Raw genomic sequence first — 13,719 nt, forward strand, 5'->3', positions numbered from 1 at the left:
CTCTGACAAGGCTGAGGGGACCAGAAAAGTGGCAACACGGGAAAAGGCAGGTGGCCCTTGAATAATTAAGAGACCTGGTGTTTTGGGACATGGAAAGCTCAGCCAGATTTGTGGCAGCAGGAACTGTTAATGACCCCCCAAACCCTGGGTAACAGAATGGCATGAGTCACCCTTCCAGGATGGGTTGTAGGAGCATCCCTCTGGCGTGGTTTGGGATAGGTTTGGCTCAGGGGAGCGCCTGCAGGAGACAGTAGGTGGCAGAGCCTATGGAGGGACGATACTGTGGTTCAGACCCAGCCCACCCGCTCACCTCCAGCCTGGGGAAGAGGATGGGCCAGGGGCTGGTTGTCACATCCAAGGGAGCAGGATCGATGATGGGACGGCAGTAGAACTCCAACAGATGCTGCTGGTATTGGACCCTTGGAAGATGTGGAGTGCAGGGGCTGGAAGGCCCTAGAGGGGAGCCCAGGCCAGCAAGGCCTCACGGGCACAGCTGATGCCTCGTGGAAGGCTCACAAGAGCTGAGCACAGCCTAGGGGACAGGGCCAGACAGGAAAGGGGGCACAGCACGCAGGCAAGGCACAGGGCAGGTGGCACCTGGCACACAGCATGTGCTGGGGAGGACATGGCACAGGGAACATGGCACAGGGGACACGGGACATGGCACAGGGAACACGGCACAGGGGACACGGGACATGGCACAGGGAACACGGCACAGGGGACACGGGACATGGCACAGGGAACACGGCACATGGCGACGGGACGCACCGTGGGGGATGCGGCACCGGAACACGGCACACGGACACGGCAAGAGCCGCGCCCTGGGGTCAGATAACGGGACGCGGCCCGGGCGGTGCTGCAGGGACACGACACACAGACCAGACAGGGGGACAGGACATGGGGACAGGACACACGGACACGACTCGAACATCACCGGCCCGAGGCAAGGCCGCCGCCGCGTGGGCGGGGCCGTGACGGGGCACGCCCCTTATGCTAATGAGAGCTGAATCACGCTCAGCGGACCGCGGCCGTCGGGCAGGACGGGCTCAACCAGGCGGCGCGGAGGGGGGAACGAGAGGAGGGCATCAGAGCGGGGCAGCCAGCGCCGCCGCTGCGACCTGGGAGCGGGCGGGGGAGCCCGGATGCGGCTGGTCTCGCCGGCGGCCGCGCCGCGGAACCGGGATCGGGGCGCGGGGAGGAGCAGTGAGGAGCGCGCGAGCGGGCGTCCCCCCTGCCGCGCGCGTGGTGTGCGCCGAGGGCGGGGCGGGCGGGGGCGGTGGGTGCGATCACGTGACGGGCGGGCCGCCGCCATTTTGTCCTGCGGAGGCCGTATTTAGGGCGCAGCGCGCGCGCCGCCGCCACTCCCGCCGGGACGGAGCTTCCGCGCCCCGGGCCCCGCCGCCGCCCGCCCTGCGCCCCCACCCCGGCTCCCTCTGCCCCGCCCGCTCCCCCGCCATTTTGTGGCCGAGCATTGCCCGCCGAGGACCGGCGCCGCGGCGGAGCTTTCCGCCTTTCCCCCGCCCTCTCGCTCTCCGACTCTAGCGGCGCCTCGGCCCGGTCCGGCTCGCGCAGCCATGTCCTCCGGCGCCAGCCCCGAGTACGCCTCCTTCTTCGCCGTGATGGGCGCTTCGGCCGCCATGGTCTTCAGCGGTGAGCACCGACCGGCAACGGGAGGGGCCGGGGGGAGGGTGGGGAGAAGGGGGAGCGCGGTGTGGGGGAAGCGGCTTCTTTTTCCCCGTCACTGCCCTGCCCCGGCGGGGCGCCCTCGCCGGCAGGGGCTGGGAATCCTGGGGTCTGGGGGCACCCCCCCCCCCCCCACCTCCGCTCCATCCGGGCTCTCGGGGGCAGCGGAGGGTCCGTGCCGGTGACGTCACCGCCGGCGGAGCCCCCGAGGCCACGTGACTGCGACGGTGCCGCCCGGGCCGCCCCCCCCCCCCCCCCCAGGCAGCCGCGGGCCGGGGTCCTCCCGGGGCTGGGCTGGGGGGGGTCGTACCCCGGCACCGGCTGCCCGCGGAGTCCCCGGCTCTGCCTCCCCCGGCCTCCGCGGCGGCGGCGCTTCTCCCGCTGTGACTCGGACGTGGTGTCTAAACCATTCCCCGGATAACGCAAGACCGGTTTTTAACGGGATTAAGCATAAATGTGCGGTCGTTTGGCGGGTAGGCCGCCTTAGAGACGTTAATGCCACTGCAGGCGATGGACGGGCTCGGGGATGCCGGGGCACGGGGAAGCCCCGCTCCATGGCCCTCCCTCTGCGTCTCCAGGCAGCGAGCTCAGTGCGGTGTAAATTGGGTCATCCTGCGGCACTGCTCTCCCCACTGAAGGAGCTCAGGTGTAGGGGCTGTAAATGCCGGTTTGCACCAGAAATACCGTCCTTTAATGCGTTGTCTCTCAGAGCCTTGTTAAACCTACAGAAGGTGACTGCTGTTCCTGCACAGCGTTTGCTGCTCTTTGGTGGGGGCAGACCTGCTGTTCCCTTTTGGATCTAACATGGGAAGGCTTCAGCTGTTTTTTGTTTTCAAATGCAGGTATCACAATAATTAGGAATAAAATAATTAGGAATAAAACAATTAGGAACCAATCTGGCTTTCCTTTCTGAAGGCTTAGCCCATGACTCCACAGACGTGAACATACTTAGTGGTCTTTGGCTCCCTTCTAGTCCTGAATTGGTCGTAGCTCAAGCTGCCTAAGTGCTGTTGAGGTGCTTGGGATCCCATTGTGTTAATATGGCGTCTAGGATGGTGGCTGGGTCTGCAGGATGGATTTTGGGAAGCTGCTCTTGATTGATGTGTGTGGGAGATGAAATCATGCAGAGAGCCAAGTGGACAGTGAATTAAAATTAGTGCTTGAGATGAAGCTGTCTAGCCATGCTGGTGTGGGCACTATGGACTGGTTCCACACCAGCCATGTTTGTGACTTAAATTTTTGATAAAACAAAAGCTGGGTTAGGTGTGTTTAGTCTTGCTTAGTTTGTACATGGTGGTGGGATGCAGATGTTGATGCTGTGGGCAGTCAGTGGCCTGCCACCTTGCATTTCAGACACTGTACTCACTCTTGACAGGTAAAAATTTTCCTGAAAGTCAATGGGTGAAATGCCAAAGGAGCCAGAGTTGGGACTGCTGACCTACCTGCCTCTTGGCTACTGAAGATAATGGAGGAAGAAACTAAGACCTAGTTACTTGTTGGGAAAAAATAGTCAATGGTTCACTGTATTTTGCAAAATGGTCCTAAATAGCGTGCTTTCCTTCCAAGGAAGGCGTTGCTGATTTCCTCTTGCAGAATGGCTTTTGGAAGCAAAAGAACATGGCTGTGTGGCTGTAGACACCATGTTAGTGACGTGTGAGTGTGCTTCAGCTGAAACATCAGTGAGGGATGCAGGCTTGAGTCAGCTCTTTAACACGAGTTTGGAGTGGTGCTGGCGTGTCTGAACCAGCAGAGAAGCCTTTCCTAGAAGCTGCAGCATGACAGCATGGTGCTGTGGGATTGCCAGGGGAAGGTTTGGGTAGGAGAATGCAAAGTCAGTGCATAAGCTCTATTGATGAAGGCTTGGTGTCTGTTTTGTGAGAGGTCCTTGATGCAGAATCTCTCTAGTCTTCCTGGATTCAGTGAGTTCAGGGTCTGTCCTGACCTTAGTGATGTTGTAATACCAGCAGGTCTGAGCCGTGCAGGTACTCTTGCCAGGGCCGGTGATGGGTTCAGGTGCTGGACAACAGGTTATAGATAGTGCTGATGGGAAATTATTTCTTAGGTGTGGCTGTTCAGTGAAGCAGTTTGTATTTTTAAGGCAATAAGGCAGAGGTGTCAACAGAGGATAAACTAAAACTTGCAGTTATGTAGCTTTTGTAACAGGCATGTTGCATCACAGCATGTTCTGATGGTAGTTGTTAAAAAACCCTTGATTTTGAAGTAAGGAGCTAAATCTGGACAAGCAGTTAAAACTCTAAAATTGTCCTGGATCCGTGTTAATTAGTGCAGTGAATCATGTCTGACTCATGCTATATCTAAAGATCACATTCTTGTGGAGCTTGTAGTTCCAAGATATGTTTCTAGTAAACATGTTCAGGTTCTATACTGTCCAGGGTGGTTTGATGTGAAAACAAGTGACTTGGAGCAGTCCAATGTGCTGTGTGAGCACTACTTGCTGATGCTAAATAGATAGCAGAACTTGTTCTGGTCAGCCAGAGACAAGAGCAGGCTGCTGTGACCTTGGCCATCTTTGAGCCTGTCTGGTTATTTGCAGATTACAACTTGTTCTCACTGCTGCAGTTCCTTATTTCCCATGGGGTGGGTCAGGTGCTGTTGAATGATTAAATTACTGTAGCTTTTTCATGTGATATGAGCACACCAGAATGGACAAGTGTGGTGTTGGGCAGAGCTGTCTATTTCTGTGTGTGCTGGTGCTCTGTGCAAAGCTGTCACAAGTGTGACAGCTCCATGCTGAGCAGAGTTGTCCTTAGGCCTGAACTCCAGCTGGGCATTCAGTGCCTTCAATACCTGCTGCACTGCCAAGCAGCTGGAAGATTCTTCTTGAAGAGAACTTTAGCCACCAGTGTTAAATTAGTCCTGTCTTTTAATTTTTGCTGCTGTGAAATAGTACTTTCGTTTTAAATTAAGGCTTTAGATCTCATAGCAGTTGGTTGGCTTTTAAGGGACCTTCATGGTGAAATAGCTGGCTCAGAACATGTAGTTTGGTGCAGCTGACAGCCCTGCACAGTCTGATTCTGGAAGGCATCATGACTGTAAACAGCTTGCATCCTCAAAGGCAAATGGCACCTGTGCTTCCCAAAATACTGTGTGAGAGGTGGAACAGGAGAGCTGCTTGCAGGTAAAAATAAGATGGTGGAGTGCAGCTCAAGGTAATTTTCTGCTCCAAATGTGATGTGGGCAGGTGTGTGAACTACCAGACTGTCTGCAGTAGAGATTAGCTTAAGCTTTTGTCCTTTACAGCAGGTAAAGCAGTGGATGGCTGAGACCTCAGAGCTGTAACAGAAGTGAGGTAGGCGATGTTTCTACTGCTTGAGAATGAGGGAAGGCGTCTCACCAAGGGCAGCATTTCCTCTCAGTAAATGCCAGTCTTGGGAACATCTGAGAATGAGATGGATCATCATTATAAACCATTGGCTCTGCAGAACATGGCTTAAGCAGTTGTGCTGCAGTTTGTTCTGTGGCTTCCTGATGGATCCCTGTCACCCTGGAGTCGCTACACAGCCTGCAGGTGTTTCCCCTGTGGTGGGAACAGCTGCCTCAGGACCTCTTGGTCAGCTTTTTTCCTTCCTAGAACTGGCCTCTTCCATCTCCAGGGCATGACTGGTTGTGCACAGATGTTGCAAAGGGAACAACATCCCAGCCTGAGCAGGCTGTTGGGTGCTCCTTGCAGCAGTGGTTCACAGCAGTGTGTCCTTCTCCAGTGAAGCGTGACTGGCTGCACTCACTTCCTTCAGAGGCTTTGGGTCAGGCTGTGGTGGCCACAGGAGTGTCTGCTGGGTGCAGGCAGGGGCTGTCCCGTGCCACAGCCATGGGGCAGCAGAGCTGTGGGTGCTGCTGAGTGTTCCAAGCTCCCCTGAGACCTGCTGGTTAGGAAGGGGTCTTGCAAAGTGGTGCAACACACTGCTGTGCCAGTCGGTACCTGGAATACACTGGTCACCTGGTTTGTGAAATGGGTCCTCTTTAAGGTGTTGTGAGGGAGCTTCTTTGATGATAAAGATATATATCAAGTGTCTGGGTGGACTTTGCTGCTTGCAGAAGGACAAGCCTGTGCTCCATGGCCAAGTGCTTTACCATAATTAAAAAAATCAAAGAGCTCTGTGTGACAATCCAGAGTGCCAGTTGAAGCAGCTCTTGGACAGTTGGCTGGCAGATCCTTTATTTGCCTTGAACTGCTGCTATTACAGCAATGTCTCAAGGAGCTGGTGGTTTTTTAAGTTCTCAGATGTATTGACCCAAGACTAAAAGGCCTGCCAGTCTTGGAGAATTTTGATAATGCAGTAAGCTGACAGTGTTAGCAGCCTTTCATTACATTATGGAAGAACAAAAAGTTATCCCTAATCCTGAAACAGGTGACTCACTAAAGGGTTCTGAGCTTACAGCTTCCTGTAGAGCAGCTTCACTGTTTACTCCTGGGGTTTTCATTGGGGAACAGGCTTCAGCCAGTGTGATGAGAGTTTGCATAGGCTCCAGTGCAGTTCCCCTAAGGAAGCTGGTCTGTTCTGTGCAGCTGCACCTGGGCAGAGCAGCAGGTTTTTTCCAGAAGTATCCATTACTGTAACTTGAGGTGGAGCTGTTGAGTGTGGTGGGGTGGGAGGGGGCAGGGCCAACCTGTGGGAAGCAGCCTGTTTCTTTCGAAGTGTCCGGGTTTCTGGTATGGCACAGCAAGGACTGTGCTTCACCTGAATGTCACCTTGAACATTTCTCCAGCCTTTTAAGAACAGCCTGCTCTGGGATGAATAGATGTTGGTGAATTGGTGCCTGTCTGCTCCCAGGAAAGCCTGCCTACTGCAGAGGGCAGCCCATTTGATAATGATTAGTTTTAAAAGGCTCCAGATGTAAGTGCTCATCCCAAATGATCCTTCATGCTTGCTGTGATAGTAACCAGTGGTATCCTAATTGGAAAGCTGGCATTTATTACTAGCTCACTTCTCATGCAGGCAAGTTCTGCATGTTAGTGCTCTGCAAATCTCTCACATGCAGTGTGGAAATCTGGTTCACCATGGTGGGATGTGGGAGGAATCCCTGGCTTGGATGGACCAAATGCTGCTGGAGTGTATGTGGCTGGTTCTGAGCCTGTGTGAATATATCAACTGGTGAAACTGGATCTGTGCTACTAGATCTCTGAACTTGGAAGGCTCCTCACAGCCTCCTTCTGTATCAAGGGAGTGACTTGCATCTGATTTAATTGCAAGGTTTCTCTTCTTGGTGTGTGCCCTGAGTGAGCACAGTCACCTGCTGGAGCTAGAGCAGGTTGGTTCTGATGCTGGGACTGCCCTGATCTGAAGAGCAGGATGCAGGCGGAGCCCTGTGGAGCTGTGGCAGTGGCAAGAGTACAACCAGGCTGCAGTCTTTGGCACTGCAGCCTTTCTGGCAAGGGCCTGTCTGGTTCATACTTGATCCTGGAGCTGCACAGCCCCACCCTCTCTGCTAGCACTGTTAAAGGGACAGATATGGGGAGGTGCAAGGCAACATACCCTCAGCCCAGAGGGGAGGGCATTTTGCCCCCAGGAGCAGTACATAAATCAACTCTGGGCTGTGAGTTCAAGGAGTAAATCAGGTATTTCACAAGGGGGTTAACCTCTGAAACAGGATTACTGGGAGTAAGAGGTCTTGAGTGATGTGCATTGCAACTTCTCTGTATTGTAACATCATTGAACTTCTAAATGGCACAATTCCTGGTTAGAGACCAGCATGGATTCTGTCTCTGGTGAACTAGATAGGTGAAGTGCTTTTTGACCTGCCAGGTAAGTGTTTTGACAGGTCTACCTCTTTAAAGGTAGTGTTTGGAGCTTGCTTGGCCTGTATGTTAGAGGTGAGGGAGCTGGATGAGCTGACACAGAAACCCAGAGTCCTGGTGTGTAGCAGAGGTACAGCTCTTGCCCCATTTCCAGCATCTGCCACAGAGCTCTCCTCAAACTTTGTTTAGCAAGATTTTGGAAAACACATCCTTCCCATGGATGAGGGATATTTAAATGTAGCCTATGAGTATATGTGCTTCAGTTGTTTTGAGGTGAAGGTGTGGAGGAACATTGTCCAGGGTGTCTGTAGCCCAAAACTGTGAGTGGCTGTGCCACTTGGAGGCATGGTGGGAAGCAGGTATTGTCTTTGCCACCTTCCCTGTAATACTGAGATAATATCAAAGATGCAAGGACTACTTGCCAGACTAGTTAAGGTGCTGGAGATGTCTCTTGGTTGGGGTGGTGGTAAAGGCTTCCTTGGGAGCAGATATGCCAAGCTCTGAAGCTCTGTGTGGCCACCAGTGGGAGTTCAGTAGAGTTCCAGTGACATCTAAGACTGTCATGTGAAGACTGGTAAAGATAGGCTTTCTTTCAAACTGTATTTAAAACAAATTCAAGGCATAAGATCTGGCCTCTTCTGGGATTTTAACTGGGAACTGACAAACTCGTGCTGCACTGCCCCTCCACAAAAGCTTGAGCAAGCTGACTTTCTTGTAAATGGGGTTACAAAATCACCTTCTCTAATCCATCACTGCATTAATTGCAACACCCTCAAGTAGCTTCATGCTTTTGGAGGAAGTGATGACTGATAAAACTTTAAATAGTGAACTTCCCTCATAAGCCTCTGCATTTTTTGAGAGGTTTGTAAAAGATTGCAGACAGGTTTCTGCTAAATTCTATACACAGAGTAGACAGTGGAACCAGGATTCAGGCTTAGTTCCAGCTCTTAGAAGGTGCTTTGTCCAACAAAAAGGTTTTCTAGTTCAAGTCAGTGATTTCTTTCTAGAGTTCCTAAGGGCTACACCCTAAACAGAGCCATCACTGAAATGGCTGATTAGGTCCATGTGCTAATATCCAGGTTCATCTTATATTTGCAGCCTGAAGTTGCTCCTGGCTCAAGCTTCCTAAGTTGGGTTCTAGTTCTGAGAAGCCCAAAATAGCCCTTTACATCACTTGGTGCCAGTCAAGGTTCAAGAGCTTTGCTAGCACAGAACAAATTGGTATTTAATGAGACTTTCCCTTCAGGTTTTTGTAACTAAAACTGAACTTCCTTCTGAGAATGAACCTTGTGTTAGTGCAGCAGTGCTGCTTGTATGAATGATGTGGGCTTCTAGTGCCAAGCCAGGAGGATGACTACCCTAAATATAGGCTTTATGGGGGTGCTGAGTGAGAAGCAGGGAAGCATGTACCCAAATACCTCCCAGCAACTCTTCAGGACAAGGTGCACAATCTCAAGCTCTAATACTGGTGTAAGGCAATGACACATCTTTGTGGAACAAGCAGCTCTCCCTTGGAGAAACCTTGGTTTTCTGAGGGTGGAGCAGATGTAACTGTTAGGTCTCAGAACAGCACAAAGATGTTAAATGCCCACAGTTTAAGTGGACTCCAGCAGTGTTTTAGAGCAGGTGCAAGAACATTTTCTTGCCTAATAGGATTGACCTCTGAGGACGATCTTGATGGTGTCAGAAAAGGAGACTGCCTGCCCTTCCATATGCCCGTCTCTGCTGCTTCAGGGACTTATTCCTGGCTGGCAGCTGACATGCATATCATCTCTGGATGATGGTGAATACAGTAGGAAGGTGTGGAGTTCCAGAGTACTCCCCAGTAAGGCTGAAAGGAATGATGTCTTTTCAAGTACTGCAGAATCAAAGAATGATGTATTTGAGGAAGTTTCTGTGAGACTTATACCAAATTTTCAAGGCAGAAGTTACTTAGGGATAGTGCTTTGGACTCTTCCAGGTCTCTGGTACAGGTGATAAACCCATCATCCTGTGCAGGTCTCTGCGTGCTCAAGTGTTGACAGAGATGATGAGTAAACCTTAGGTGTAAGGTGGTTGTGGTCCTCTGTAAGCTACAAGCCAAACTCTTCTTTGTGGTTCCAGTGGCTGGATTGACAAGTGTTCAGACCAGAATCCTTCATAGGTGAGGTCCCACTCTCCATGTGCCAGAACCTTTCTCCAGTGAATGATGTGGAGCAGTAATATTTGAGTTGATTTCTATCTCAGTGTGTCTGATGGAGCTGCAATGGCACATTTAACTCCAGGGCCAAAGCATAGGCAAATGGGTTTTGTGGGAGAATGGGCCCCACAAAGGAGATCTGTGCAGCTGAACTCAGTTCAGGTGGCCCAGCTCTCAGCTGTGTTCTGCTGGGGTAAACAGATGTGCTTTGTTGAGCCTTGCAGTGTGGGCTCTGGGAGGACACAAACACTGGAGTTCCCTTTGGGACTTTGGATTTTGGCCCCTAAGGAGGGGCATGGATGGCTGCTGGGGTGTGCCCTGCTGTGAAGCTGGCCTGGGAAGATGTTGTGCTATCAGTTGTGTTTGAACAGCACCTCTTAATCCTTTTTGGAGTAGAACTCTGGGTAGGTCACTTCCTCATCCCTTAGGGGAGTATTCCTGGCTGTCACGTGACTGTGTTAGTTTTGCACAATCCTTCCTTGTGCTGACTTAGCTGTTCTAACTGCAGCCTAGTGAAAGAAATGGTATTTGGGGATATGTGTAATGCATTTTTTTTCTCTTCCAGCCTTGGGAGCTGCATATGGAACAGCAAAGAGTGGCACAGGTATTGCAGCCATGTCTGTCATGAGGCCTGAGCTGATCATGAAGTCCATCATCCCTGTGGTCATGGCGGGTATTATAGCGATCTACGGCCTTGTAGTGGCAGTGCTCATTGCCAATGCCCTCTCACCTGAAATCACGCTATTCAAGTAAGTTGCTGCATCTGGCAGTTCTGTTTCAGACTGTCCTGTCACTGTTTGATGCTCTGTGTGGGGGTGGTTTTGGCTCAAGGCCCCTGGAAGGGCTGGCAGCGCTGAATGTGCTTGGCTAGGCTTTGGAGCATGGGCTGGGTTCCAGCTGTCCTGTCAGATGCCTCAGCCCCAGTGGAGTTGGCTGTACTGGCTGTCACAGATCAATTGGGTGTCCCACTGCTCGTTGTGGGGCTGTGGCTTGGAAGAAGCCATGTACAGGCAGCACTGGGAGAGGAGGCAAAGCTTGTGTCATGATGCCAGACTCCAGACCTGGATGCACAGGTGTTTCCAAAACTGTCTAAATAGATCTGCTGTTGCCTGGGAGATGCAAGTAAATAATTAATATCGCTTTTGCTGTGGTAAGTCAATCCTTGAGCTATACATCGGGCCTCTAGCAGCTACAGTCTGAAATTTAGTCTGCTCTTGGCTTCTGAAAACAGCTGGAACTGGTGTGGTTGAGCCCTCTTGGAGTTAAACAATGCTGCTGAAGTGACACATATCTGTGTTGCTGTACAGGCTGTACCTGTGAGCAGAGTGCTTGGCCTAACAAGACATGGTCTAAAACAACAGATACAAATGGTCCTTTGCAATTACCAGGTGAGCAGACACTGGTAGGGACTGCTCCACAGGACACTCTCCTTCTTGGGAAACCAGACTATTCCTGCCCAGCTTCTGCAGTGCGAGACACCTGAATGTGCTGTGGCTGAAGGTTGGAGATGAGCAGCTACTAACAGGCTGCAAAGTACTGTGGGACAGGCATTGCTGCAAGTGCTGTTCTCACAGCATACTGAGCCAGCTGGTGGCCAGATGAACCCAGTAACTCAGTTCCGTGTATGAGCCACGATGTTCACATGAACATCAGGTGAAGATCCTTCACTGCTGCCTGTCTTTTAAGTATCAGAGTTAGGAGTGTCAGTAAGCATTGCTTTGAGACACATTGGGCTTGTTGAAAGAGTTAGGGGCTTAAGACTGGGTGTCTTGTTCCTTGCCACTGAAACTCTTCCATCTCTGTCCCACAGGAGCTTCCTCCAGCTGGGCGCTGGCTTGAGCGTGGGTCTCAGCGGTCTGGCTGCTGGCTTTGCCATTGGCATCGTGGGCGATGCAGGTGTCCGGGGCACAGCACAGCAGCCCAGGTTATTTGTGGGGATGATCCTCATTTTGATCTTTGCTGAAGTCTTGGGTCTCTATGGCCTCATTGTTGCCCTTATCCTCTCCACGAAGTAAATGTTGCGGTATGATGTAAAGAGATGTAACAAATCTACGTTTAACAAAAAAAAAAAAGCTCCAGAATGAAAATGGTTCCTCCAATGTGTACAGTTGTCCCAATTTGGTAGTTGATCTCTTGTAAATGCGCAATATATGTTAGTGACTCGTCTGTCCTGTGTGTACTTCAATATTAACTTGGATGGGTTGCTCCAGGCCTGCTGCATGGCTTGGGGTGGCCCGTGTGCAATTTTCCACCCATTGCTGTTAGTATTTTATGTATAAATATGAACTAGAAATGTAATTTTTTCTCTTCACTGGATGTTTATTTATAAAAGACTTGACATGTTCATACATCTATGGAGCAAGGATTTTCAATTTCCCATGCTATATATATTAATCTTATATATAGGTAGATTACACTGTGGGGTAAATTGTAAGTGCAGAGAATTCCTTGGATGTAATTTTGATTCTAAAGATTGCTGTAGTGTCCTGGTATTGGAGTATGAGAATTTTGTGTTTTATTACAGCAATTGTCCGAAACACTCCCGTGTTTCAATAGTAACTGCGTATGCTCCGGCATCAGTCGTGCACCCAGTGTTGGGTTACAAACTTCTACCATGTTTCCAAATAAAACTTCCTCACTACATTGCTGTAATGAGTCCCTGGCTCTGATTTCCAGCTGTTGCTGCTCCTTTGGGAAGGGTGAGGTCTCTTGAGGCATGCAGGTTCCTGAAGTGACTGGGCAGCATGCCAGCGATGCTGCCAGCTCTCCTGGGCTGTGGCAGTGTGGTTCCCAGCTGCTGCCATGGGCCATATTCATGGTGAGCAGGGATGCAGGCTATGCTCACCCTGATCTCACCTGGCTCAGTGTGGTGCTCTGTGACCAGGGGTCAGGGAGCTGCAGCCTGCGCCAAGGGCCAGGGAGAGACGTGCAGCCTGTAGAGGAGCTGCCTTGTCAGGAAACAAGCAGCCTGTCCTTGTGCTGGCCCTGCAGAAGCTGAGCTGCTTGGAAGCTGTACTGTGAATAGTAATTGCCTCTGAAGTACCTCAACAATAGTCTCATCAACAAAATGGCTTCAGTCAAGAATTTGTATTTTTATCTTCTAAATCACAGGACTATTTGAGCTGGGAGATTCTGGTGCTGCAGCTGCTGAGTGCTGGAGCAGCCTTCTCTGGCCTGAGGATTTGAGTACTGCCAAGCTTATATGGGAAATACGTGTTGGACCCTTTCAGTGGTAAAGCCAAAATGTTACTACTCAGACACCTGGTGCTAGCAGTGCCTTTGGCATCAAACCAAGCTGATGTATTTGGAGGGATGTTTGACCTGGTTGGGAGTGAAAATACATGTGTGTGTTTCACCAAGGTACCTGTCCAGTGAGGGGTTCAAGTACTGTGAAGAGCTGTGGCCAGAACAGAAGGAATTCACTGAAGCTGTTTGGAGCTTCTAACCTGGCAAGGGTGTTGCCCAGCTCAGGCCTGGTGCCACTGTGTGCACCTTCTGGGCATTCAGGAGACTTTAGCTATGAGCTGCTTGTCCTGTCAGGGTCAGCAGTAATTATTAACAAAGACTGGGGTTATTTTTTGCTGTTTGCTAGAACACTGATCCCTATGCAGTCACCTCTCAGTGGGCTGGTTTTGCTTGGGCAGTGCTTTGCTTTGTGGCAGTGTGAGATGGTGTACAAAGGTGTAAGCTGACTGAAGGAAAATCCTGCATGTCTGCTGAAGCAGTGGATGGTAGAAGGTGACATTCCTGATCTGAATGGTTTCAGTAATTCCTTTCAGCAGCAAAAGTAGACTAAATCTCAGAATTAGGCTTTCCCCAGAGGTCATAAGTGTTTATGGAATCTGTAGGTTGATTGTGTCACATTGACTGCAGAGGGAGCTTTCCTGGTGCAGTGTGACAGCTTGCAGCTGAGGGGTGAATCCCAATCCCAGGCTCTGGAGAGGATGCTGCATCCAGCTTGCAGTTCTGCTGAGAGGAATTGAATTTGGCAAGTCAAATTGTGTGAAAGGATAGGAGAGGGGCCTGTCTGGGGTTGCAAATATGCTTAACATTTGGTTCTAGCTTCTGTAAGGGGACCCTACTGCCAGTCTTGCATTTA

The 13,719-nt window shown here is 51.0% G+C and overlaps 1 protein-coding gene across 1 annotated transcript; it reads left to right on the forward strand.

Annotated features, from left to right (window-relative positions):
- Positions 1-1,296: 1,296 nt before the first annotated feature.
- On the forward strand, positions 1,297-12,263 carry ATP6V0C (ATPase H+ transporting V0 subunit c). Its single transcript, XM_059484281.1, has 3 exons — positions 1,297-1,650; positions 10,186-10,369; positions 11,431-12,263. Exons 1-3 carry the CDS (start codon positions 1,575-1,577, stop codon positions 11,633-11,635), a joined length of 465 nt encoding a protein of 154 aa, XP_059340264.1. The 5' UTR covers positions 1,297-1,574; the 3' UTR covers positions 11,636-12,263.
- Positions 12,264-13,719: the final 1,456 nt, after the last annotated feature.

The sequence above is a fragment of the Ammospiza nelsoni genome, chromosome 17 (assembly GCF_027579445.1).
Source record: "Ammospiza nelsoni isolate bAmmNel1 chromosome 17, bAmmNel1.pri, whole genome shotgun sequence".
Taxonomy (NCBI): domain Eukaryota; kingdom Metazoa; phylum Chordata; class Aves; order Passeriformes; family Passerellidae; genus Ammospiza; species Ammospiza nelsoni.

What these genes read in the sequence shown, in the direction of transcription:
- ATP6V0C (XM_059484281.1), top strand. Translation starts at nt 1,575, where the DNA reads ATGTCCTCCGGCGCCAGCCCCGAGTACGCCTCCTTCTTCGCCGTGATG. An exon ending in GGCCGCCATGGTCTTCAGCG is followed by an intron (nt 1,651 to 10,185) that starts GTGAGCACCGAC and finishes TTTCTCTTCCAG; the next exon opens with CCTTGGGAGCTGCATATGGA. An exon ending in CCTGAAATCACGCTATTCAA is followed by an intron (nt 10,370 to 11,430) that starts GTAAGTTGCTGC and finishes TCTGTCCCACAG; the next exon opens with GAGCTTCCTCCAGCTGGGCG.